Source organism: Sarcophilus harrisii, chromosome 4 (genome assembly GCF_902635505.1).
Source record: "Sarcophilus harrisii chromosome 4, mSarHar1.11, whole genome shotgun sequence".
Taxonomy (NCBI): Eukaryota; Metazoa; Chordata; class Mammalia; order Dasyuromorphia; family Dasyuridae; genus Sarcophilus; species Sarcophilus harrisii.
In genome coordinates this window covers 334,478,430-334,503,505 of record NC_045429.1, presented here as the reverse complement: position 1 = coordinate 334,503,505, position 25,076 = coordinate 334,478,430, and the positions used below count along the sequence as shown (strand labels likewise).

Below are 25,076 nucleotides of genomic sequence, written 5' to 3'. Positions count from 1 at the left end.
CACAGAGAAAGAACTCTGGGTGATGTCTAAACACCATTACATTGAATTCCCAATCCCTATATTTATGCCCATCTGCATTTTTGATTTCCTTCACAAGCTAATTGTACACTATTTCAGAGTCTGATTCTTTTTTATACAGCAAAATAACGGTTTGGTCATGTATACTTATTGTGTATCTAATTTATATTTTAATATATTTAACATCTACTGGTCATCCTGCCATCTGGGGGAGGTGGTGAGGGGTAAGAGGTGAAAAATTGGAACAAGAGGTTTGGCAATTGTTAATGCTGTAAAGTTATCCATACATATAACCTGTAAACAAAAGGCTATTAAATAAAACAAACAAACAAACAAACAAAAACAATTAAGTTTTCTCTAATAGTTTCATTTGTGTTAGCTTTATCTTTCCAATTAATCATTATGTTCCTTGAGAGCAGAAATGATATCTAATTTCTTTTGCACTCTAGGTTCCTTTCAGCTCTAGATCTATGATTTTATGACCCCCTACTTGCTTATTGATTAGAGCCTTCTAGATCCCAGTTTCTTAAATTATGGTTTAAGACCCCATGCAAGGTTTCCTAACTGAATGTGGAGGTTGTGAAATTATGATTTATTATCAGTAAGCATTTGATTTATGAACCTATTTAATATGCTTATATACCCAGGGTCATGTAAAAATTTCTCAAGAGAAAATAAAATGGGTTGTGTGCAGTATAAGTTGAAGAAGCCTAGTTTTAGACTATGTTTCTAACAGACATTTACTATGACCTACTGAAAGTTAATGTGGTGTAGTTGACAAGAGAATAGGTCACAAAGTTAAGAAGGCTTGGGTTCAAATGTTGCCTCTGATATGTACTGGCTGTGTGACCCTAAGCAAATTATTTAATCTCTCAGTGCCAAGAAAGTCTTTGAGACTTAAAACAAATTGCAGAAAAGAAACCAATCTGTTTTGGTAGAAGTTACCCTCTGGGAGCTTTTTAATGCCAATGAAATAAAAAGTCCAGTCTATATTCCCATGAAATTCTTTTGTCCAATTAAAATAAAAAAGATTAAAAAAAAAAAAGATCTAGAAACAGGGGACTGCACAGATCCTCAATGTAATAAAAACGTAAGAATTCTAAATGATAGTACTATCAGGGAACTTCTATAGGTGAACATGATTATCCTATTGGATGTCAGTTCCAAAACATTTAACATCATGGGTCAATTATAAATGTATTTGTATCAAATTTTATATGTATTTGTATCACTTATATTTTTAATCTTTATCATCTCTTAGGGAAGAATCAACAACTCATTTTTGAAGGTTAATGCCTTCTTCAATGACCAGCCTTTAAACCACATTGACAGGTCAGATCTTACAAGTAAAATGACAGGGAAATGAGGCTGTCACAGGAAACTTGTGAAAAAACTGTGACAAAAGAAAGACCATAGAAACATATAAGAATATTCCAGAATTCCATTAATCATAATATAAATTGGGAAGAGACAGGAAGTCAACTTAAATATTTCCTGATCAGACACAGTTGTTCACAGGGAATCCACAAGCAAATCTGTATCAATTACATTCCTTCTGGAAAGGTGACAAACCTTCAAACCTTAGTATCTGTCCTGTTGCCATGCCCTTGGAATTGATGAGTGCTGTCACCTGCCTCACTGGTATGCCCTAAGGAATCTGGGTCTGGTCACGTCCTCTGCCCTGCATCCTAAGGATCATTAGACATTCTCACCTGTTCTGCCCTGATCCTTTCCAGATGTATTAGCTCCAATTAGAATGTGAACACTTTGAGAGCAGAGACTAGCTGCTTTTTGTTTTTGTGTTTTTTTTAAATCACATAGAATGTCATTAATAAATGTTTTCATTCATTTCAGATATGATGATCCCAAAGAAAATCATATTTTTTTTTAGGAACAAGGGATATTTAAGGCTGAAAAGGTCTAGAAGAATTATTGAGTGCAGAAGTTCCTGACTTTTTTTGCTTCTCCTTTGGCAGTTTAGAGAAGCTTATGGATTCCTCAGAATGTTTTTGAATACATAAAATATATGAAATTTTGGGGCAGCTAGGTGGCGCAGTGGATAGAGCACTATCTCTGAAGTCAGAAGGACCTGAGTTCAAATTTGCTGCAGATATTTAATACTTCCTGGCTGTGTGACCCTGGACAAGTCACTTAACCCCAATTGCCTCTAAAAAAAAAAAAGAAATTTTAAAGGAAACCAATTACATAGAAATATAGTTATCAACGTAATTCTGATAATGATGAGAGCTAACATTTATGTAGTATGTGCGGGGCACTGTGCTAAGTACTTTATAATGATTATCTGATTTGATCTTCACAAAAACCCTGGGAAATAGGTATGTACTCACTTTATAGATGAGGAAACTGAGGCAAACAGAGGGTAATTGACTTGCTTGGAATCATACAGCTAATAAATATCATATTTATAATATATAATAAATATATATATAAATTATATTTTTATAATTTTATATATAAATATAAAAAATAAATATATATATAAAAAATATAAAAATAAATGAAAATAAAAACATAATAAATATGAGGCCAGATTTGAAATCAGGTCTTCCCGATTCCAGACCCAGTATGCTAACCATTTTGCCACCTGAAATACCTTTAAAAAAAAAAAAAAAAAGTTTACAGATCCCAGGTTAAAAACCTTGCATTTATTTATAAAGACAAGCTCAGAGAGAGTAAGTAATTTGTTGATGGTGACATAGGTAGTAAATAGTAATTTGGATGCAGATCTTTAAGATTCTAAATTCAGCATTCCTTCCACTATGCCACTCTGTTTTCTTAAATTTAAAATTAATAATATCCTGTAAAAAAAAAAAACAAAAAAACAAGTGTAGCTATAAATGTGTTTGAGCTCAGTTTGAGACTAGGAGATTCCCTCCCTCTTTTAATTCTCATGTCTCAACACTTTTTTATACATAGTAAGCACTTAATAAAGGCTTTTCATTCATTTATTCACTTAATTTATTGTGTCTTTGGACAGGATTTTTAAGTCCCAGAAGACCAAAAACAGGTTTACATGCTTAAGGCCTCTAACAATAACAATAAAACTAGTACCAAAAGATAAAAATCCAAGGTAGAAATTACAGGAACCTAGAATACCCTGCATAGCACTGGCACTGTTCTTACGATGGATAGCTGGTAGTGCAGTAGATACAACACAGATCCTTCAATTAGGAAGATCTGAGTTCAAATTAGGCCTAAGATACTCATTAGCTATATGATCTTGCACAAGTAATTTAACTTCTGTCTGTTTCAGTTTCCTTATGTGTAAAAATGGGGATAACAACAGCATTTTTCTCCTTTGTTTGTTGTGAGAATAAAATGAGATATCTGTAAAGTGCTTTGCAGTACCCTAATTTGCGATATAAATTTTAGTTATTATTAAGATCAATTTTTCCTCATATGTGAGCCATTACATTGGTAATATCACATTGGTAAACGTTTTAAAGAAACAATGAAAAGTCATATATGTGCTCCTCTAAAAATGCTAGTAGACTCGTTTCCCTTTAATCTCAAGGATATGGGTGGAGAAGCAAATCCTCAAGATTATGTTACAAAATGGAGCACTGGAGCAATCCTTTAATTAATTAGAATGAAATTAATAGAACTTGAATATGAATAGAATGATCATAGAATAAAATTACTTTTTACTGTCTGAATAGTTTTTATGTCAAGATCTAGATATTTTGATCTCTGGATGGCAGATTTGGGGCCACTGAACTATCTGAAATCTGAAATCAATACTGTAGGCTTATCTATGAGAAGCCAAACAAAATCAAAGAGCACTGTGGGAAGCTAACAGCAGTCTAACAACCAGATTTCTACCACACTGTATGTATAAAATCCAGAAAATAACTACATATACCTCAGTCCTAATTCTTTGAAAGCACATGATTAGGAAAAGTATGCCAAGTGTTTTAAGGAAATGTCAATGGAAAGATTTATTTACTATGAGCAATGGAGAAATTGCTTAGGGATTCAAAACCAAGAGTGAACCCCTATGATATGAAGAAGAAGAATGAATTTACTGAGACTATCTGGGCTATTATATTACTATTTTGTCATTATTGCAGTGATTTCTAAAAGGCAAGGTTCTGGGCAATTCAATATTCAATCAAAGAATTTAAAAAACTGGAAGAGATCACAAACTATCTGGTCCATACCACACTTGAACTAGATTTCCTTCAACAATATAAACCAGATACCCACCTCACTCTTATTGACTAATATGAAAGAAAAGGAAAATGACAAATGATGGAGAAAATTTGAAAAAGTTGGGACAGTAATGGTGGAACTGTGAACTGATCCAACTATTTTGTAGAACAATTTGGAACTATGCCTAAAGGGCAATCAAACATACATACTCTTTAATCTGGAAATACCACTATGAGGTTTGTGTCCCAAAGAGATCATAAAGGGAAAATAATATACATGTATAAAAAATACTTATAGCAACTCCTTTTATGGTGGCAAAGAATTGAAAATTGATAGAATGCCTATCAACTGGGGAATGGCTGAATGAACTGTGGTAAATGAATGTAATGGAACATTACACTGTGCTATAAGAAATGATGAGCAGATGTATTTCAGAAAAACCTAAAAAAATTTACATGAACTGATGCTAGGCGAAGTGAGCAGAACCAGGAGAACCCTGCATATAGTAACAACACAGTGTGATGACAAACTATGACATTTAGATGATCTCAGCTAAACACTGATTTAAGACAATTCCAAAAGACTCATAATGGAAAATGCTATCCATCCAAAGACAGAACTATGGCATCTGAACGCAGATTGAAATATGCTATTTTCACTTTTTTGTTATTTTGGGTTTTTTTTTTTCATGTTTGATATGATTGTACATTTACATCTTATAATGGATTATTTGCTGACTGAAGAGGGGAAAGGAGAAAAATTTGAAACTCAAATTCTTATAAAAATGAATGTTGAAAACTAATTTTACATACAATTCGGAAAAATAAAATACTATTTACAAAACCAGCAAACCACATATACCAGGAAGCAGGAAATTGCTTTCAGGACTGTTTATGATTAAGGTCAGTTTCCTGACTCCAAGGTTGTGCTTTTTCCTTTATTACTATCACTTCTCCAATGAATATCAGAGATGAGCATTGCATAAAATTAATGCCATATAATACACATAATACTTAGTTTGAAACTAAAGTGGAGCAAAGAAGAGAGGAAGAAAAAGTTTATTTTAATGAAATTACTTTTTTTACCTGTTGTTCAGCAAAATGTTGGAACATTTAATATCCCGATGTAGGAAGTTCTTTTTGTGGCAATAATCTAATCCTTCCATTAGCTGTTTCATGAAAGACTTGATGTGGTCCTCAGAAAAATGTACTAATCCAGACTCTAACAGCCCCATTAAGTCATGGTCCATGTATTCAAATACAAGGTAAAAGGCACCTAAGGAAGAAATATGACATTTAAAAACAGGAAGGGAAAAACTATCCAAAATCTCCCATCTCTTGTTAAAACAGAATCACAGAGCTGCTAGAAACTTCATCTAGTCCAACCCCTTTATTTTATAGATAAAGAAACTGAGGTCCAGCAAGGTTGGGTAAATTGGAAAAGGTCAAATAGCTCGTAAGTGACAAAGCTAGAATTAAAAGCTCAAATTTTCTGATTTATTTTTTCTAAGAGCCCAGTGCTTTTTCCACAATCACACTTCAATAAAACAAATGCTCTCAGGCAGGAGATTGTTCAACTTTTAATATCAGAAGGTAGACAAAAGATTTCCACAATATTCATACAGCCTATGTATGTTCTTAATAGACGTAATTTTTTAGCTAAAAGAGATCTGGATCATCTACTATAATCCTACAGTTTTACAGATATGTATGAATCTGAAAGGGAAATATTACAGATAGCACCCATAAAAAGTGAGAAATTCTGTCACCTTAAAATCTAGCAGAGAAGGATGTAGGCATCCTATCATATAGGACACATAATTTAAAATATAAATAGCCATTGTGGGTCAGATCAGATATCAATTTAGTCTCAGATTTTCTGAGTGGCACTAGTAGGTACAAGTGTCCTCCATATTGTCAAAAAGTATGAGCCATACCCCTAAATATAGCTAGCTTTCCTTAATCTCATTTGAATTTGTACTCTAAATTCCATATTTTTTATTACTTGGTTGTATATGTGCCTTAAAAATAATGTTTTCAAACATCAAGCAATGCCTCCTTAATTCTAATATTCCAGATTTTGTGAACCTCTGCTCTATTCACTTTACCAATCTCTTCAAGATATTTTAAATTCCATTCCTATTCCTTTTCAGCCTTCATCTATCCAGATGAAGAATCTAACCCACCTTCTTATTTAATCTATCACAAGATATAAGCCACCTTTGGTTCTCTATCTTTTTATTCCATTCCCCCTGTTCCAAATCCCCTTCATCATTTTAGATGTCTTCTGAAACTATTCTAAGTTAGCTCTGAAAAACTGATAAAAAGAATGTTGGACAATATAAGAGGAAACTTCAAATACAGGGGAGGATAAGATGAAAATTCAATTCATAAAATAGTGACAAGTCACAATTCTAGGTACATATTCTTCTGGTGTGGCATAAAATTCTTGTATTTTGAAAGCACCCATTATATACCTATGACTGGTAAAAAGTTCCATTCCTTTTACCTACTACTAGAAGTAGCTGATTATTTAAGTAAGAAACCCTAGAACAGCTCATAAGTCAATGATTACCAACTATTTCTATAAATAAAGCAAAAAAACCAAACAAACAAACAAACAAAATTGGCATTTTATCAAATAAGCTGCTCTAAACCCAAGGCAATCATCTTCATTTACATATCACAAAGAAGCAGATTAAATTATGAGTTGGTCAAAACATGCCAATATCAAGCTAGATAAAGGGATAATTCTAAATTACCCTGCTGTGGTTTACACATTCCTATGCTAACTACCTTTGTCCTTCTTGAAATCCAGTGCATCTTGTTTATCTGTGACAATTTCCTTCATATTAACAACACTCCGGTGGATCAGCTGTCGAAGAATTTTGATCTCACGAATGGCTGTAATTGGGAAGCCTTCTTTCTCATTGTCTAGTCGCACCTTCTTTAGGGCTACTAGCTCTCCTGTGAAAACAAAATCCATCTCTTTCAGGCCATTATCAAGTAAAACACTGAACATTACCAAAAGCAAAGTAACATACTAATCATTTCATATGATTTTAAAATGTAGACCGTAATACTTGTCAAAGAAATCAAAGAGTTTATGATGCCATGCCTAACCTTGGATTTAATTAATGATTTCTAAGACTTAATTTTTGATTCTACATGCTAGGTAAGACTAAGAAAAAATATAGAGAATGGAAAAATTAAATGCATCAACAATTCAAATACTTCAACTTCAAAACAATAGAGATTAATAATCCACAATGGACCACTTTCAGTCCCTGAATAATGGAAAATTAACTGATGCTTTTGAAGTCATTAAGTCTTATTTTATTTACACATCTAAACATGGATCGTAAAAGCAAAACTGAAAGTGCAGTTATTAAGTTTAATAGGTCTAAGGGCTGATCCTTTAAGACAAAGTCTCTGTGTCACTATAGCAATTTTTAAAAATCCCAAATGTGTAAGTTTTATTCAGCTCTAACAGTCCCCTGGTTACTAGTAAAAATGTTCCAATATAAACCAAAGAATTGGTATAGTGATGTTTTACCTGTATCTTTGTCCTTGGCTTTGTATACTTGTCCATATGTTCCTTCCCCAATAATTCCAATTATGTCAAATTTGTCCACGCAGCGCTTGCCCCAATCACTTTCTGTTTGTCTCCTTTCCCCATAACGTGGGCAACAGATTCTATAAGTAAGAAAACTTTTTAAAAAATAAAATACTCTCACTGAAAAAAAAAATGCTTTGATGATAAACTCATTGTTTCTTTTATACATTTTTTAAAAATTAAATCTAAATAATAGAGTACTTTCAGAAACTTGGATTTACAAGATTGATATAAGAAAATATATCCTCAAAGGAAAATACTCAACTTATCTTCCCATTGGCAGGATTGTTCTCAAGATTATGGAAATATTTAGTCTAACCAATGTAACCAATGACAAGTGATATTCATTGATTGAACAATATTTTAAAAGAAATTGCTGATAATTTTTATAGTAGCATAGTTAGACCTAACTGAAGAGTGGCTGAACAAATTATTGCATATGAACTTAATAGTATTGTAACTGAATAAATTATCATATATAAATGTACAAAAAATGATAAAAGGTTTGGATTCAAAGAAAACAGGAAGAATCTTTATGAACTGATATAGAGTGAGATGAGTAGAAAAAGGAGAACAATTTATACAATGACCAAAACATTGTGAAAGACATCAATCATGAAAAACTTAAGAATCCTGATCAGTGCAATGATCAATCATAATCTCACAAGTGACGATATGTCCAAAGGACTATAAAACTGTGTATACCCTTTGACCCAGCAGTGCCACAACTGGGTCTGTATTCCTAGGAAATCATAAAGGATGGAAAAAGACCCACATGTACAAAAAGGGTTATAGCAGCTCTTTTTGTGATAGCAAAGAATTGGAAAACAAGTAGATGCCCATCAATTGGGGAATGGTTGTATAAACTGTAGAATATGAAGGTAATGGAATATTATTATTCCATAAAAAATGAACAACAAGCTGATTTTAGTAAGGCCTGGATTTACATGAACCAATGCTGAGCTAAACAAGCAGAACCAGAAATACACTGTACACAGTAATAGCAAGAATGTGCAAGAATTAACTATGAAAGGTTTGGCTCTTCTCAGTGGTTCAATGATCCAAGGCAATCCCAATAGACTTTGGAAAGAAAATGCCATCTGCATCCAGAAAAAGAACTATGGAGACTTAATTTAAATCAACATATGCTATGTTCACTTCTTTTTTTGTTCCTCTCCCCACCCCATGACTTTTCCCTTTTATGTCATTTTTCTCTCCCAACATGATTCATAAAGCAATGTACATTAAAAATACATAAAATACATAAGAAAGTGGTAATGAATACATGCTTTCTACCTCTTGGCAGAATAGAAATACTTTCTCGACTAGAAAAGGGATTCTCAACCCTGAACTTGTTTCATTATTATTTTTATAATTCTAGTTCAATATAATTTGTTTCATCTGTAATCCTCTATATTTTATTTGATGGATTTAAACATATTTTTCAGACTGCCCAAGAAGTACATGACACAAAGAAAATTAAGAATTGCTGGAACAGAATCTATTTTACTTGACCCTACCTTTTATGCCTTATGAAAAATTACATGTTATTACTTCAAAACAGATATTAAGATAATACCAATACTGCCCTGATTTATCTGTATTCCCTACTGAACTTTCTTCTACTCTTTCTTACTTTCTTCAAACATTTGAAATGTTTCAATGGCATTCTTCTTTTTTTGCACCATTATCACTAATCTTCATTCTAATAAAAGCTTTCATTCATAATAGCGCTCCCTTTTATCTACATGTATGTGTTACAAAGGAGAATTTTTCTTTAGGGAAGGGAATCAGAGAGAGTTGAGGAGAAGGAAGAAGGGACATCGCTAATATAGAAGTATCGCTAATATATTTCAAAAACACACAAATGAGAGAAGGAAATTTAGAAGGCCACAGAAAAAAATCTGAGTGATGTGGAAACTACCAAATTAAATTTCAAATAAAATTTGAAATATTAAAAAACAAACTGCACAGAATATAGATTCAGTGTCATAGGCTTCTTTTTCTGTTCTTTGTATTGGAAAATATTAATAAAAAAAGGAATTTTTAAAAATTTTATGACTCCAGGTTAGTTCTCTTTTTTATATTCTTTCATTAGTCTCTATGTTATACTGGTCATCTTGATCAAAAAGGCTTGTTTTACTTCAAGAATAAAAGTATTCCTTATTTAATAAACATACCAGGATGAATGAGTTGACTTTCAACCTGAAAAATGGTAAAATTTTCAAAAACTCTATGACTCAAGTAGGAAGGAACAAAAATTAGGAATATAGTTTGCTAGGCCTACTGTAAATATTTCAGAAAAGGCTTGAAACTGGTCATTAAAGATTAATTCTATTTATTTTCCATCTTCACTGAGTTTTAACCCATTATTATATGTACAACAGGCATTTAATAAATATCTGATGAATTTAGGCTCAGATCTATCATCTGTAATTCTATTGGCTTAATCTGGATGGCACAGGAATCAATCAACAAGCATTTATTAAACTTCTACATGCTTACCACTGTGCTAGGTTCTGGAGATACACATAAAATAAATGAAAAAACACCCAACAAGGTGCTTATAATATAAGCAAGGAGACAACAAGGTCATATCTAAGCATATATAGGATATAAAGTAAATACAAACCAGTTAAATACAGATTAGCTTGGCTGGGGAGAAGAGCAATGATAGCTGAAAGATAGGGAAAAGTTTCAAATAAAAGGCAGTGCTTAAGTTATATCTTGAAGGAAAAAAAGGCAGAGAAAAGGAGGCATGGGGGCCAGTTAATGAAAAGGTACAGAGATAGAAGATGGAGTTAAGAAAAACAGAGTGATCTTGAAGAGCATGCATTGAAGAGTTTCTAGCCTAATGTAGACAAATGAAGCTGGGAAGACAGCTTGGGGCAAGATTGTAAGAAGTTTTAAAGGTAAAAAACGGAGTTTATATTCAATTCTATGAGCAATAGGAATCCACTAGAATTGACTAAGTATTATGGCCAAAACTAATGTAAAAACAGAGATGTGTATTCCTGGAAAAAACTTACTTTGGTCTTTTCTTATATGGTTGCTGAGGTGGGGTGACAGCCTTTGGTTCTGGAGAATCTGGGGGAGATGGATCACCACCAGGAAGTTCTGGAGGAAGAGGAAGGTCCATGAGCAAATGCCGAGTTCTTTGTTCTTTCTCCTTCTTCATAGGTTTTGGAGGAAGACTCTCCTTTGGACTAAAATAGAATAAAGAGGAGAGATGATAGCTATTTAAAGGGATGTACAAATGAAGGTTTTTAAAGAATATGAAGCTTGTCTATGAGGCAGAATAAGAGATATTATTACAAATTACTGTTCTTCTAAAATATACAATTAACACAAATCTGTAAAATTAAGAATGCTCAGAATACGGTTAAGGTATTACTTATGATTTATTTACCAAATTCTACTCTTATTGGCTTTCTATAAGTTCACATTTATATAACCATCAATCACAAGTATTTATTTATTAAGTACCCACTAAATGTCAAGCACTGTACAAGTTTTTTGGGAATAAAAGTATAAAGTATCAAATGATCTCTATTAGCAATGGAATTACATTTTAATGAGGCAGATAAGTAATTTTGCAAATATATGTAACATATGTATGTATATATATATATATATATATGTACACAAAATACATTTAGATTTACACTGATCTATCAACATAATAAATACAAATATATATTATTATAAACACAAGATCATTTGGGAGGAAGGGTACTAGTGGTTTAGGGAAAAATTAGGAAAATTGTCACAAAAGAAGATGGTGCCTAAGCTTCATTTTAAAGGATGAGAAAGATTCTGAGGTGGAACTAAGGAGAAAATGTATTCCAGGTAGAAATGAGATCAGTATCATGTGTTTGAGGAGCAAACCCAATCTGGTTAGAACTCAAGAGAATATATTGGGGTCAAATTGTAATAGAGCTTGAAAACTAAATTGAATAGTTTATATTTTATCTCAAAGGCAACAGGAAGCCACTTGAGTTGACTGAATAATTTTAGAGTTCTCACAATAACTCTCTGATTTAAGTCATAGCACTATTATCCCTGAAGCTCAGAGAAGTTAAATGCTATTCAACCCTTGTTCAAGGTCACAAAACTAGTAAGTGAAGGAACCAGAATTCAAATCCAGGGCTCCCGTTTTCTTTATGCCATATCATATTGCCTGCCTCTCAATTCATCATGTGCCTTTCTAGCTTTTCGCTGAAATGAACCAAAATGAAACCAAGCAGAATCCTTCAGTTCACAGATTATTACTGCAAATATATAAAAGCTCATTCATCATCTCTTCTATAGTTTGACCGATTCAAAAGAAATGTAACATAACATCTGCCCATTAAGAGTTCAATAACTTAAATCTTCAATAATATCAAAAATGTGGAAAGAACTTAAAAGTGGGAATTGTATATTTAATGGTATTTTGGAAAGGGGGAAAAAATCATAAAACTGAGAAAAAAAACACAAAAAAATTTCAAACTAATATTCCAATGGCGTGGTAAACTAAGTACAGTGACTGACAAAGGGCATTCAATAAATACTTGTTGAATGAAGTATCTAGTAGAATAATTGTCTTTATCCTGATCTTTTTACACAAAGAAGGAAAAATACCTGAATAATTTCATCAAGCTCATTTTTAGGGCAGTCAGTAGAAAGAAACAGTTTGTATTCCAATCAGAGTTCAATATGGGCTACTGATACAATGACAGTATCTTTAACTGAAGCACACTGGAAAATTCCTATTCATTTCTTAATGTACTTTAACATATTACAAGACAAGTAGTATGTTATCACACACATAGACACAAATACACACTGAGAAAGATATTTATAGGGATCACATAAATCCTCATCTCCAAAAAAGTTGAAGCTGAGACATTCAGCTTACTCCAGGGGTCCTCAAACTTTTTAAATAGGGGGCCAGTTCACTGTCCCTCAGACTGTTGGAGGGCTGGACTATAGTAAAAACAAAAACTTTGTTTTGTGGGCCTTTAAATAAACTTCATAGCCCTGGGTGAGGGGGATAAACGTTCTCACCTGCTGCATCTGGCCCGTGGGCCATAGTTTGAGGACCCCTGGTATTCTATTTCTAACTTTTTTAATTTAATTTTTTTTTTCAAGAAATAACCCTTGTCCTACCTTCCACTCCCCAAAAGAAAAAGAAATCAAAACACCTGTTACAAACATATATAGTCAAACAAAACAAATTTCCAAAAAAATCTTCATTTTGCACTCTCTCTTACCTCTATCAGAATACCCTAATTGGTCATTACACTGATCAGAATTCTTAAGTGTTCAAAAGTTGCTTTCACTTTACAATACTGCTGTTTTTGTATAAGTTCTGCTCATTTAACTCTGCATCAGTTCATACAAGTCCTCCCACGTTTTTCTGAAACCACCCCCTTCATCATTTCTTGCAGCAAAAAAAGTATGTCTCTTTTATATGCCATAATTTAATGTTCAACAATTTCCCAAATGATGGGCCACCCCCAGTTTTCAATTCTTTGCCACTGCAAAAAGTTTTAAATATTTTTGTACACCCTTAAAGTTTGTTTTGCTTAGGATTAATGATTCCCTTAAACTCTCTTTTCTCTTTTCCCTATTTCCCTGCTGAGTGTAATGTATTTCTGTACCCAATTTGTGTACAGATTGGAAGAGGAAAGAAAACACTGTGAGACTGAGTTTCATGTGTCAACTGACTAAATCCTTCCTCCTTATTTATATCGACTTCTACTTGTATACTTTCATTGTGTGATAATTTTCCATGTTCCCCTTTCTTACCATTCCCCTCCCTTCTCCTTGGTGTATTCTTCATACCTTTCTATTCTTTTAAGATCAAGATATAATTGAAACTGGGCAGCTAGCTAGAAGATAACTCTAGAGCAGGGGTCCTTAAACTACGGCCCGCGGGACAGATGTAGCAGGTGAGAACGTTTATCCCCCTCACCCAGGGCTATGAAGTTTCTTTATTTAAAGGCCCACAAAACAAAGTTTTTGTTTTTACTATAGTCTGGCCCTCCAACAATCTGAGGGACAGTGAACTGGCCCCCTATTTAAAAAGTTCAAGGACCCCTGCTCTAGAGTAAGGAAAACCTTAATTCAAATCAGACACTTGATACTTGCTGTGTAACCCTGGGTAAATCACTTAATCTGGACTGACTCAAGGGAAAAAAAATTATATAAATATAAAATTGAACCCATGGTTGTTTTCTTTTTGAACATGACCAAGGGGGGAATTTGTTTTGCTTGATCATGTTGTGTTCATAAGAGGGTTTTTTTTCTTCCTTTCTCAAATAAGGATTTTGGAGGAAAGGAGAGAATGTGGATGTGAAAATAAATTTTAATTTTAAAAAGACATTTTAACAAGATCTCACTCAGGCTTTCTGTTAATTAGATTATTGTGTTCCCTAATGATAATAAGAGTTCAGAGAGGACCCATATATCATTTCCCCATGTTAGAATGTAATCAGTTTAGTCCCTTATGATTGTTCATTTATGTCAACCTTTTAATATATCTCTTGTTCTTATATTTGTATTTCAACGTTCTTTAGAAGCTCTGGCCTTCAACAGGATGATTTCAGAGAGGCCTGGAGAGACCTACATGAACTGATGTTAAGTGAAATGAGCAGAATCAGATCATTATACACAACAACAAGATTATACGATGATCAATTCTAATGTATGTGGCTCTCTTCAACAATGAGATGATTCAAAACACTTCCAATTGTTCAGTGATGAAGAGAGCCATCCACACCCAGAGAGAGGATCGTAGGAACTGAGTGTGGTTCACAACATAGCATTTTCACTCTTTTTGTTGTCTGCTTGCATTTTATTTTGCTTTTCTTTTTTTCTTGTGTGGCACAATTGTATAAATATGTATACATATATTGGATTTAACATATATTTCTACCATGTTTAACATATATTGAACTACTTGCCATCTAGGGGAGAGTGTAGGGAAGGAGAGAGTAATTGGAACACAGGGTTTTTGCAAGGGCTAATGTTGAATTGTCCATGCATATGTGTTGCAAAATAAAAAGTTTTAACAATTAAAAAAAAAAAAAAAAAGAAAAGAAGCCCAAGTCTTTTCATCAGGAATGCTTGGAAGCCCTCAATTTCATTAAAGAAATATTCCCAACTCACCTGTAGAATCATATTCCAGTTTTGCTAGGTTAAATTATTCTTAACTATAAGCCCATATCCTTTACCTTCTGGATTATTGCCACTTCTTTGCTGCATTACAGTGGTGGCTGCTAAATCATGTTTGATCCTCACCATGGTTCCTTGAATCTTTGTTTCTGGTTGTATGTGACATTTTTTCCTTTGACTTGGAAGCTCTGGATTTTTGCTATGAAGTTCCTGGGATGTCTTAAGTAAAAGTAAGTTTCTATTTTCATTTTGTCTTCTAATTTCTAAGCAATCTACTTAGTTTTCTTTTATGAACTCTAAATTACAATGTCTGGGCTTTTTTTTTCCTCATTGATTTCAGGATCAAGTTTTTTTTTTTCTCCTCAACCTGTTTTCTAAGTCAGTTGTTTTAAAAAAACTCAGATTTTCTTCTATTTATTTCAGTCTTTTGACTTTATTTTAATGCTGCTTATCTCATGAAGGCATTAACTTTTATTTGGTCCATTCTAACTTCAGGGAATTTGTTACTTGCAAAGTGTTTGTTACCTTTCCAAATTTTTCTTCCATAGCTCTAATTCTTTCCTTATTTTTTTTTTTCTCAGTGCTTTACTTTCATTTATAAAAGCTCACTTCTAACTTCATCCTTCCAATAGTCTTAGTTAAATTTGGACTCATTTGAAGCTATTTTTTTTCTAGATGTGTTTTGAGTGTCCCTGTCACCAAACAGGTTTTTACAATAGGATTCTTTTTTTAAATCTGCTCATTCTTCTAGGCTAAGCCCTGTTCACTTCTGGAGGAAACATCAGACTGATGCTACTACTGCTTTCTTGGGGTATTAAGTATTGTGACAACTCAGGATGGACATCTTCAGTCTTTCAATTCTCCCCAAGTGGGCTGATCCAGGGCAAATCTAATGACTACTTGCCCTGGATCTGAACTCTACAAGCTTCTCATCTGATTTTGAGTCTGCTCAACAGGCCAATAGACTTGCCTCCTTTGGAGTTTAAGTATACTGCTGGTAGAGAGACTCAATTGTTATTAGGAAGCTGGAAAACTCTACTAGTTCAGAGAAACAAAACTGTAGGATTCCTTTGGTCTGGGATTTCTATCTTGCTTATTACTCTGTTAGCTTCAGATTAGGCTTCTTGTTCAGTTATTTTTCAGTAGAAATATATTATTTTCTGACTTCATTACTGCATTTGGGTTTTTCTTGGCAAAGATATTTGAGTGCTTTGCCATTTCATCTCCAGCTCATTTAGAGATGAAGAAAACAGGGTTAATCAACTTGTTCAGGATTACACAGCTTCTAAGTATCTAAGGCTGGATTTGAATTCAGGAAAATGAATTTTCTGACTCTAAAGACCAATACTCTATCTATTGCTGCCATCTAACTGTTCCTTTAGCTTAGATTAGAAGTTGAAAATGATTGGTCTGCTTCTAGAATCTGAACCTTGCTGCTACTTACTTTTGAACTTGCTTAATCTCTTGTTTATAGCTACGGTCTGTGACCACTCCTTATTTTAGAATACCAGTCCTCTCAGTCTGTCCAGATTTATGTCTCAATAGTAAATGATCAAGCTGCTAGTTGGATCCTGTTCCCATCCCCTGCATAAGGTTGTGATGTCCTGGTGTTATCTGGGACATCTCTTCTCCCTTAGGCTCAGTTTCAGTCCCAGAGCACTAAAATATTCTATCTTAGAAAGCCTCTGGCCAGACCCTGTTCCCAAGGATTGTCTCCCTCTGTCTTTCTTAAATATCCCCACCAGGATTTGGTCTAATCTGCTATTAAGACTTGTTTGGAGAAGTCTTTGCTTGTGTATGTGTGGTGGATAACTAGCTAGATTTTTCTTCCTGCTGCTTACCATCTTGGTTCTATCTCCCTCAATACACTTTTAAAAGCACTTTATACTTTGTGTAGAGAATTCTAACTGCTTTCCAAAAGCACCATTAAGAATTTTATTCAATATATAAAGAACCAAGAATGAATAAAGTTACTACTTTGGTATGAAAAGTATCCTTCTCACAGTCTTTTATCATTTTAACCCCATGTTAGAAAAAGACATGACAACTAAGTCTAAAATAGCACAAGTTAGCTATATTACATCACATCCAGAAAAGTACAACTAATTAAATGTGTCTAAAAAGATAATAGGAACCATTCTCTGGAAAAACTGGCATATCTTATCCATAAATTTACATTCTAAATTACTAGAAAAAAACCTAAAGTGTCTGCATCTAGAAGTCAAAAGGATACAAAGGACACGGAACTATTATTATTTTTTTAACTTCCAGAGAAAGAGATTTTTTCATTTTCACTTCACTTCATTTTTTTCACTACAGTTTGGTGTCTACCAACCTCTGATGTCAGGAATTCTTTTTATCTACTTTAAAATGATTATGCCACAGAAGCCAGTCTCCTTTCCCTCCCTCCCACCCCCAGTAGATATGAAGTACATCTACAATGGATAAAGTGTCTTGCCTTTATCATTTCACTATAATTCTGAATTTTATATTTATGCTTTGTCATCTCTAGGGTTCTTTTTGGTTGATTCTTGTGTTATCATAGAAAAGGTTATACACTTTTAAAAGTAGCAAAGAACTGGAAACAAAGTAGATATCCATTGACTGAGGAACGACTAAACAAACTCTTGACATGAGAACATACTAGAAGATTACTGTACTCTAAAAATGATGAAGATGGGAAAAAACAGAGAAATATAGGATTATATAAACTGATGCAGAGTATAGTAGAGCCAAGAAAAAAAAAGGCTATCGGCAGAAATAGAAAGAACAATAAGCATAAAATAATCAAAAGTAAATGTTACCAAATTACCACACACACACACACACAAAAGGGGAGAGGATAACTTCTCCTGCCCTTTTGCAGAAGTGGAGAGTCCATGGATATTTAACACTACAATGATAAACAATTAACAAGATGATCAAGTCCATTTTCAGATTTCTTTTTCTCCGATTTGATCATCTTGTTGATTGTTTTTCTCATCATCTTTTTTCTTTAAAATCTATTCTTTAATTTGAAGATGTTGAGTGGCCATTAAAGGGGACATAGAATAAATATATTTTTCTTTTATTATATAAAAACCACTATTCTTTATTATTTGAGAGATAGGGGAATTTAGATGATTAAAAACAAGAGATAAATCTAAAAAAAAAAAGAAATATTATTTTGGGAAGAAAATTTTAAATTATCAGCATGAGACATATGCTTATTAGTTAGAATATTGGTTTCATTCAAGTACTTAAAGCTTATAGCAATTCCATATTAAATATGGATCTTGGTTAAAATATATGTGAACATATCATTAAGGTACATGGACAAAACTAATACCAATCCATTATTAATAAAACAAATTCCATTTTGTGTCTATAGAATCTGGATACTCCCCAACCCCATTGGTGGAAGTGTGCAAGGCACTGGGACAGTTTAATAAGAGAGCAGACCAGAAGAGTATAGGCAGGAAAAATCTTTATCCAATGAGTCAGATCGAAATATGTGATGCTAATTGAATTCAATAAACTGTTATTAACTCCCCATTACAAACTCTGACATCTTCCTTTTGGACTATGGTCATTTAGTAGTAGTATGTTAAGAGTACTGAACAGGTTAGCTGTGTAATCAGAGTATATCTTAAGATTCATTTTAGTATTTTAACTTTCCATGGAATCTTTAGTCAAATGCACTTTGGTCTAGTTGACAGCTACTAGATAAATCCTTCCATCCTCCAGTCAGGAGAACTTGTATTTGAATCCTGCCTCAGATTACTACTAGCTGCCAAGTCACTTGGGCTCTAGCAAAACTTGTGGAAGTCACTTTGGCCTCTCCTGGTTTCAGCCTCCTCATCACGGTTAAAGTCCTATTCAAACCTTAAAAATATCATCTAAATATCAAACCTAGGACACACAATTTAAACAAAAGGTGATCAACTACATGCATTTAATAAAGTATCAATATTTTTCAAATCGCAAAGTTAAAAACAGAGCCACCCACCCTTTCCTTTCCACTGCAAACAAACTGATGAAAAATGACCCACTATTCAATTTTGAAATCCTTAAAAGCAACAAAGGCCATGACATGCATCAGCAAAATATTCAACCAGGGAATCAATAGTAAATAGCTATCATAAGAATCAAAATCTGATCTCAAATATCACTCCTCTCTTTTTCACAAGATATTATTCATCAGGAAACAGGTGGTTTTGTTTTTGTTTTTGTTTTGGATAACAAATACAAATAAATTTCAACATGAACTAGGCTGTTGGCAAAAGACAGGCTACACAGAAAGTATGATGGGACATGTGAAGAGAAATAAAGATTTATGTGGCTAAGTAAGTAGACAAAAGGACCTTCTCAATAAAAGAGGTTATAACTTAGCCATTTCCAAAAATACTATACCTATCAGGAGAAATTCTCAATCTGTCCTGACAAAATGCTAACAAAAGATTAGTGGGTATGAGTCATATGTCTGCAGTTTCTGCTTTCTGAAATCATGAATCAGCAGTATTTATTATACAGTGATATTTAGCTTTATTACAAGAAATGAAACAAAATTAAGCCCCAAAATTAGATTATTGCTAGACTGAGACCTAGGTTAGCAAGTTTCTATACAAAATAAAATGCAAATTTGATTTAAAGAAAATTTTTAGTTTCTCTTCAAAAAGAAAGCACAACACTAAATTCAGTTTCTTGAATTGTTTTTCATATATAAATGAGAAGGGCTAGTATACAAAGGGACAACACTAACTTCTTTTTATTTAAAAACAGAAGCAAACTGTTGAATTTAAACAAATGATAAATACCCCTAATGCTATGGTCAAAAATTCTCAATTACTCCCAATATTCAACTTACTAATTCACTCATCTTTACAAGTACCCTATTGTGGTATAGTAGCACATTTAAAAAACAAGTAAGCGAAAAAGAGGATATTAAGGCATTTTGTCAAAATCAAAAATTTTTTGGGGGGAGTAAGGGGTGATGGGTGAGGATCTCTTAATTAAGCCAATTCTCCTAATTCAATGAAGAATCTATTAAGCTCTTACTGCTCTACTCCCAAAATCTGTCCCATACTCAACTTTTATTACATATACATACATGACAATTTTATTCTCCTTTCCATTTCATCCCACACTCAAAAAATAATCATTTCACTATGTCTTTAATAAGAACAATATAACCTAGAAGCAAAATCAAATGCTGGACACATTATATAATTGAAAAATATTCAATGTTATTCCAATTTGACTTGAAAAGTAGTTATTGCTTCCAAAAGACAAACTTATACTGATAGATGAAAACTAATATTAATCAGGACCTTCAGGCCTATAGATAAGAGTAGAGACCAATACTTTCCTTTCTCAATAAGACTACATTTTTTAAAATGCATGTTTAATCTATGAGAAGTTTGAGCATTTTTAACAAAAGTTTTTATATGAATTCCAAGTAAAGTGGTTCTATTGCTGCTAAGATTAAATTTTTGGTATTTGGTATAAGAAGCCAATGTGATGTAGTGGAGAGAGGAATGGACTTAGAATTGGGAAGACTTGGGTTGAATCCTTTGTCTAACAATTTATTAGCTACATGATCCTGGGCAAATAATTTCCTCATCTGGAAAGAGAGTTGGACTAGATGGATCTTCAAGGTCCTTTTTCTAGCTCTAAATATAAGATCTTGTCGTCATAATTACTGGCTAATATAGAGACAACATGATAAGTCATTTTAAAAAATTACTATGAGCCGATACAAATAGAAAACAAACAAACAAAAAATCTTTCTTTTCCTTAAAAGTCACATCTATATTATTTTGAGGATGACTGAAAATAAGTTTGAAGAGTTGAAAGATATTAGACTATCAATATTACTTCGGAAATCCGAAGGTGAAAAATTCAGCAGTACCAGTTTTTCTGTGTACAAAGAAAGAATGTTGCAATGAAGGCAATGCAGATTCAGAGGGAATAAAAGAACTAATGGCAAGAAACAGTAACAAACAAAGTTGCCATAGCATATGTAATTGTTAAACAGTTATGTTGGCTTGGTAGTGCCTGGAGTCAGTCACTCAGAGGACATGGGTAAATCAATTTTAAAATGCTTACCATAAAATCAAATTTATGATTCAACGCCACCCTCCTATTACCCCATGTGACTTAACTGTTCTCATTTATGAAGATTCTGGAATTATTATTTATTCTTTACCTTTTAGAAAGAAATTGGTCAATAACAGTTTGTTAAGCACTTTATGTATATTCTTTCATTTGGACCCCTCAATAACCCTAGTAAGGTAGGTTTTATAGGTATTAACTCCATTTTTATGATTGAGAAACCTGTGACTTGACTCATGGTCACAAAGCAAGTGTGAAATGCAGATCGATCTTACCTACTTCAATTTTACTTTTGATCCATTATTCCAAGCAGCCTCACTTTAAAAGTAGCTATAACAACCTTTGATTTGAATCAAAAGCAGTTTTACTGAAAAATAAAATGAGTGATGTAGTTAACATGCCTCATTTATTTCCACAAATTTTTATAACTGATGGAAGCCCTGATTCTGCCCTTTTCCAATAAAAGTCAAACACCAAAAATGTACCCTATTTGTGTGATATTAAAAGTAGTGATAAGGTAGAGAGATCTAAACATAAATATAAAACATATAAGTTGACATGCAGAGCATCAGAGTTAATTTTTTAAAAGGTATCTAGTAAAAAAAATAAAAAAATAAAAAAGGTATCTAGTAGACTCACCTATCCAAGTCGTCCTCTCCAAGAAGTAAGGGTGGAAGTGGCAGAGGAGGCAAAGTTGAAGTTTTCAGGTGTGGAATAGCAGCTGTCAAAGACATCTGTGTCTTCATAGAAACCTGTACAAGGGGCTGAGAATTTGCCTGAGAGGATAGAGCAGATGTCCTTGGGTGAGAAGATGACAAGGTTGGGGTAACAGAATTAGAGACCTGACTAAAAGTTGGTTGAAGAGGTGGCAGAGGTGGTTGATGTGGAACAGCAGGTAATGGAGGTAAAGGTGGCAGGGGAGGCGTCTGAGGTGGAGGGGTGGTGGTTGGCAGAGGGGGTGGAGAAGTAATTGTGGGGAGAGGTGGAAGAGCCTCTTTTTCCACTGTTTCTGATTCCTTTGGAATCACAATTTCCTCTTTCAAAGCTATGGGTTTACAGTCTTTTGATCCCTGTGATTTCAAGTCTTTAGTAGAAACAAGATGCTTCTTCTCAGAATTCTCATCCAATTTTACTTTTCCTGGATCTGAAGAAGTTTTGATCTCTGTGTTCAAATGTGTTAAATTCACCAGTTCCGTATCTGAAGCAGATTTTTCAGATTTTAAAACTCTAGATAATTTTTTAGACTCAAGGCTTGATTCTTTAGTCTCTCCTGAGATGTTTTCTTTTTTAGGCAAAATTACAGGTGACCCCTTCACCTCTTTTCCATCCACTTTTGCAGCAGCTGCTGCAGCAGCCCTCTCCTTTTTCTTTCTGCTGAGTTCAGCTCCCAGGCTGGAGTTTAATGGGAGCCTGGTAGGTGAGATACTAGAATGTCGACTTCGTGAACCCGATCGCTTCTTTTTGCTGTGGGAAGATGAATGTCTAGAATATACAGGACTTCTACTTCTAGATTTCACTGATTTCCTGTAGGGAGAAGAGACTTATGGTAAAAATTAATCTTTCAAAGTCATATTCAAACAAAGAAGAATTAGTATAATAAGTTTTAGCAGATGGGAAAAAACATTACTCAAATTAATAGATAGTGAAGTATAATAGAAGAAACTGGCTTTCAGAGCTGGGCTCAAACTCTGCCTGTTTTGTATTACCTGTATGACCATGGTAAGTCACTTGGACCTCAATTTCCCTGAAAGGAGGAGGAAGAGGAGAGGGAGGGAGGAAGGGAGAGAGGGACGGAGGGAAGGAGAGAGAAAGGGAGAGAGGGAGGGAGAAAGGAAAGAAAGAAAGAAGTAAAGTAGGGAAGGAGGGGCAATAAAGAGGGAGAGATGGAAGAAAAAGAATCAGAAGGAGGTTTGGCCCCTTCACATCCCTTCTAGCTTTTCATCAATGGTCCTATAATCTACCTTAATAAATAAGTTGATAGCAATTAATTCTTTTAGAACACAAGAATTTATTATCATTTAGTTATTTTTTGGTTGTTTCTGACTCTTTCTTGGCAAAGAGTAGTTTATCATTTCCTTCAGCTCATTTTACAAATAAGGAAACAGAGGCAAACAGAATTAAGTGACAGCTAGTAAGTGTCTTAAGTCCATATTTGTAGTCAGGAAGATGCATCTACAGTCCTGGAACTCTATCCACTACAATATCTAGCTGTGTACACACAAGTGTACCTATATCTAATAATACCATGTTACGCTTGTAACACTCAAGTTGTTAAATAGCTTTTGTCTATATTTTCCTCATTTTACTTAAGTGCAAGCTCTTCTCTACTCACCAGGTTAAGGAAATATGACTCTTTTTTTGTATTCTTGAAGGGGTAATAAAAATAATAACATAAAATGACAAAGATTTTAGATTTTTCATTTCAAACACTTTTAAAAGTTATGAAAATATCTGAAGATTTTTTTTTTTTGTGGGGGAAGGGGGAGAGGGGAGGCAATAGGGATTAAGTGACTAGCCCCAGCTCATATATAACTATTAATTTAAAGTCTGTCTGAGGCTAGATTTGAACTCAGTATTTCTGATTCCAAAGCCTGTATTCTACTGTGCCATCTAGCTGCTCAGAAAGTTGTAAAAATATTAAAAGATATTCCTGAAATTATGATCTTCTGTAAGAAATAAAAATAATTTGCATGTGTCAGGTACCCAAATTTTCTGACTAGAAGCCGTTTACCTTACACACTTCTGACAAATTCTTCAGGACTAAAGCAATCTACTCTGTATTTTTAGTTGGTTTAAATATTACACGTGTTTCCCCACTATATCCAAATGTAAAGACAAAAATTTGAATTTTTAAAAATATAGAAAAATTTAGTGTTGTATTACAAAAATAATTAAACTGAGGATTTATCAAATAATAAAAGGAGTCAGTCTTCCTGCTCCCCTTTTAAAATGTTCTGATTTACATTCTACTTTTCAGGAACTCAGATCATAAAAAGGCAGGGTACTTCTTTATTACCATATCCTCTTCCCTCTCTTCCTTCCTTAAAGGAAACTATGAAGAAATAGAAAAATATAACTTAACCTCGATAAAAGAGAAATCTAAATCAAGTCTGAATTGCTAGTAATTCTATTTGACTGAATTGCCTATGAAATCCTGGAAGTACAAGAAGAAGCCTTTCTCCTAAAAATCTAGTTGGACAAACCACAAATTCTCCCAGTAGTCTATTCTTAATCATCAACATCCTCTACAGTAATTTGGCAAGTCTGCTCCAGAAAGTTACTGATGAAAACTTAACTTTACCATGATATTCTATAGTGTTCAACATAAACCCATTGTCAAATTATGCACATTTATGGAGATAAATTTTTTTTTTGGATTTATCAAATGTATCCTTGAGGAATACTATTAATATTATGTTCCTCTTTTAAGCATCTAATAGTAATAAAAATAAACACATGACTAAAAAAAAATTTCTTTTCTGTCATTATAACAGAAAATGAAATTCCCTCCTCTTTCCAAAGAAAATTTCTGAAACATTTTCCATAAACTCTCTTTTTGAATACTATTCACTACAGCCAAAATTTTGTCTTTAGTCTTTCATCAATATTATAGAATTAAACCAAATTTTCCAACAAAATATTTTAGTATTATTTATTAGTACTAATTCTACCATCTTTTCTTGTATATGTAGTACTTCACAATTTTCTAATTTTTTTCATGTATTTCATTCAATTTAAATACTAGGTTTGTAAACTCCTCAAGAATAAGAACTATGTTCTATCTCCCACAATACTTTGTACATAAGCACTTAAAATATTTACTAAATTGATGTTCATAATTATCCTATAATGGAGACAGGGCAACTGTTATAATTTCCAGTTGCCAGAAGAAATCAAAGTCCAGAGGTTAAATTTCTTGACTAAAGTCACACAACTATTAAGTGACAGAAATTAGATTAAAATCCAGGACTTCTGGCTTTTCCCTAGGTCCAGGTCCTATTATACCCCTATGTTTG

The 25,076-nt window shown here is 33.4% G+C and overlaps 1 protein-coding gene across 4 annotated transcripts in view; it reads right to left on the bottom strand.

Annotated features, from left to right (window-relative positions):
- CDK12 (cyclin dependent kinase 12) overlaps positions 1–25,076 on the bottom strand; it is a 65,172-nt gene that overhangs the window by 35,893 nt on the left and 4,203 nt on the right. For all 4 annotated transcript variants that reach the window (XR_004233857.1, XR_004233858.1, XM_003768269.4 and 1 more), the window contains exons 2-6: positions 21,700–22,584; positions 10,836–11,012; positions 7,747–7,886; positions 6,987–7,157; positions 5,277–5,466 (exon numbers count right to left, since the gene is read on the bottom strand). Coding sequence is in view for 2 of the 4 variants with exons in the window: in XM_003768269.4 (XP_003768317.1) it covers positions 5,277–5,466; positions 6,987–7,157; positions 7,747–7,886; positions 10,836–11,012; positions 21,700–22,584 (1,563 nt within the window). In the remaining 2 variants the exon portion in view is untranslated. The remainder of the gene's footprint in view (positions 1–5,276; positions 5,467–6,986; positions 7,158–7,746; positions 7,887–10,835; positions 11,013–21,699; positions 22,585–25,076) is intronic.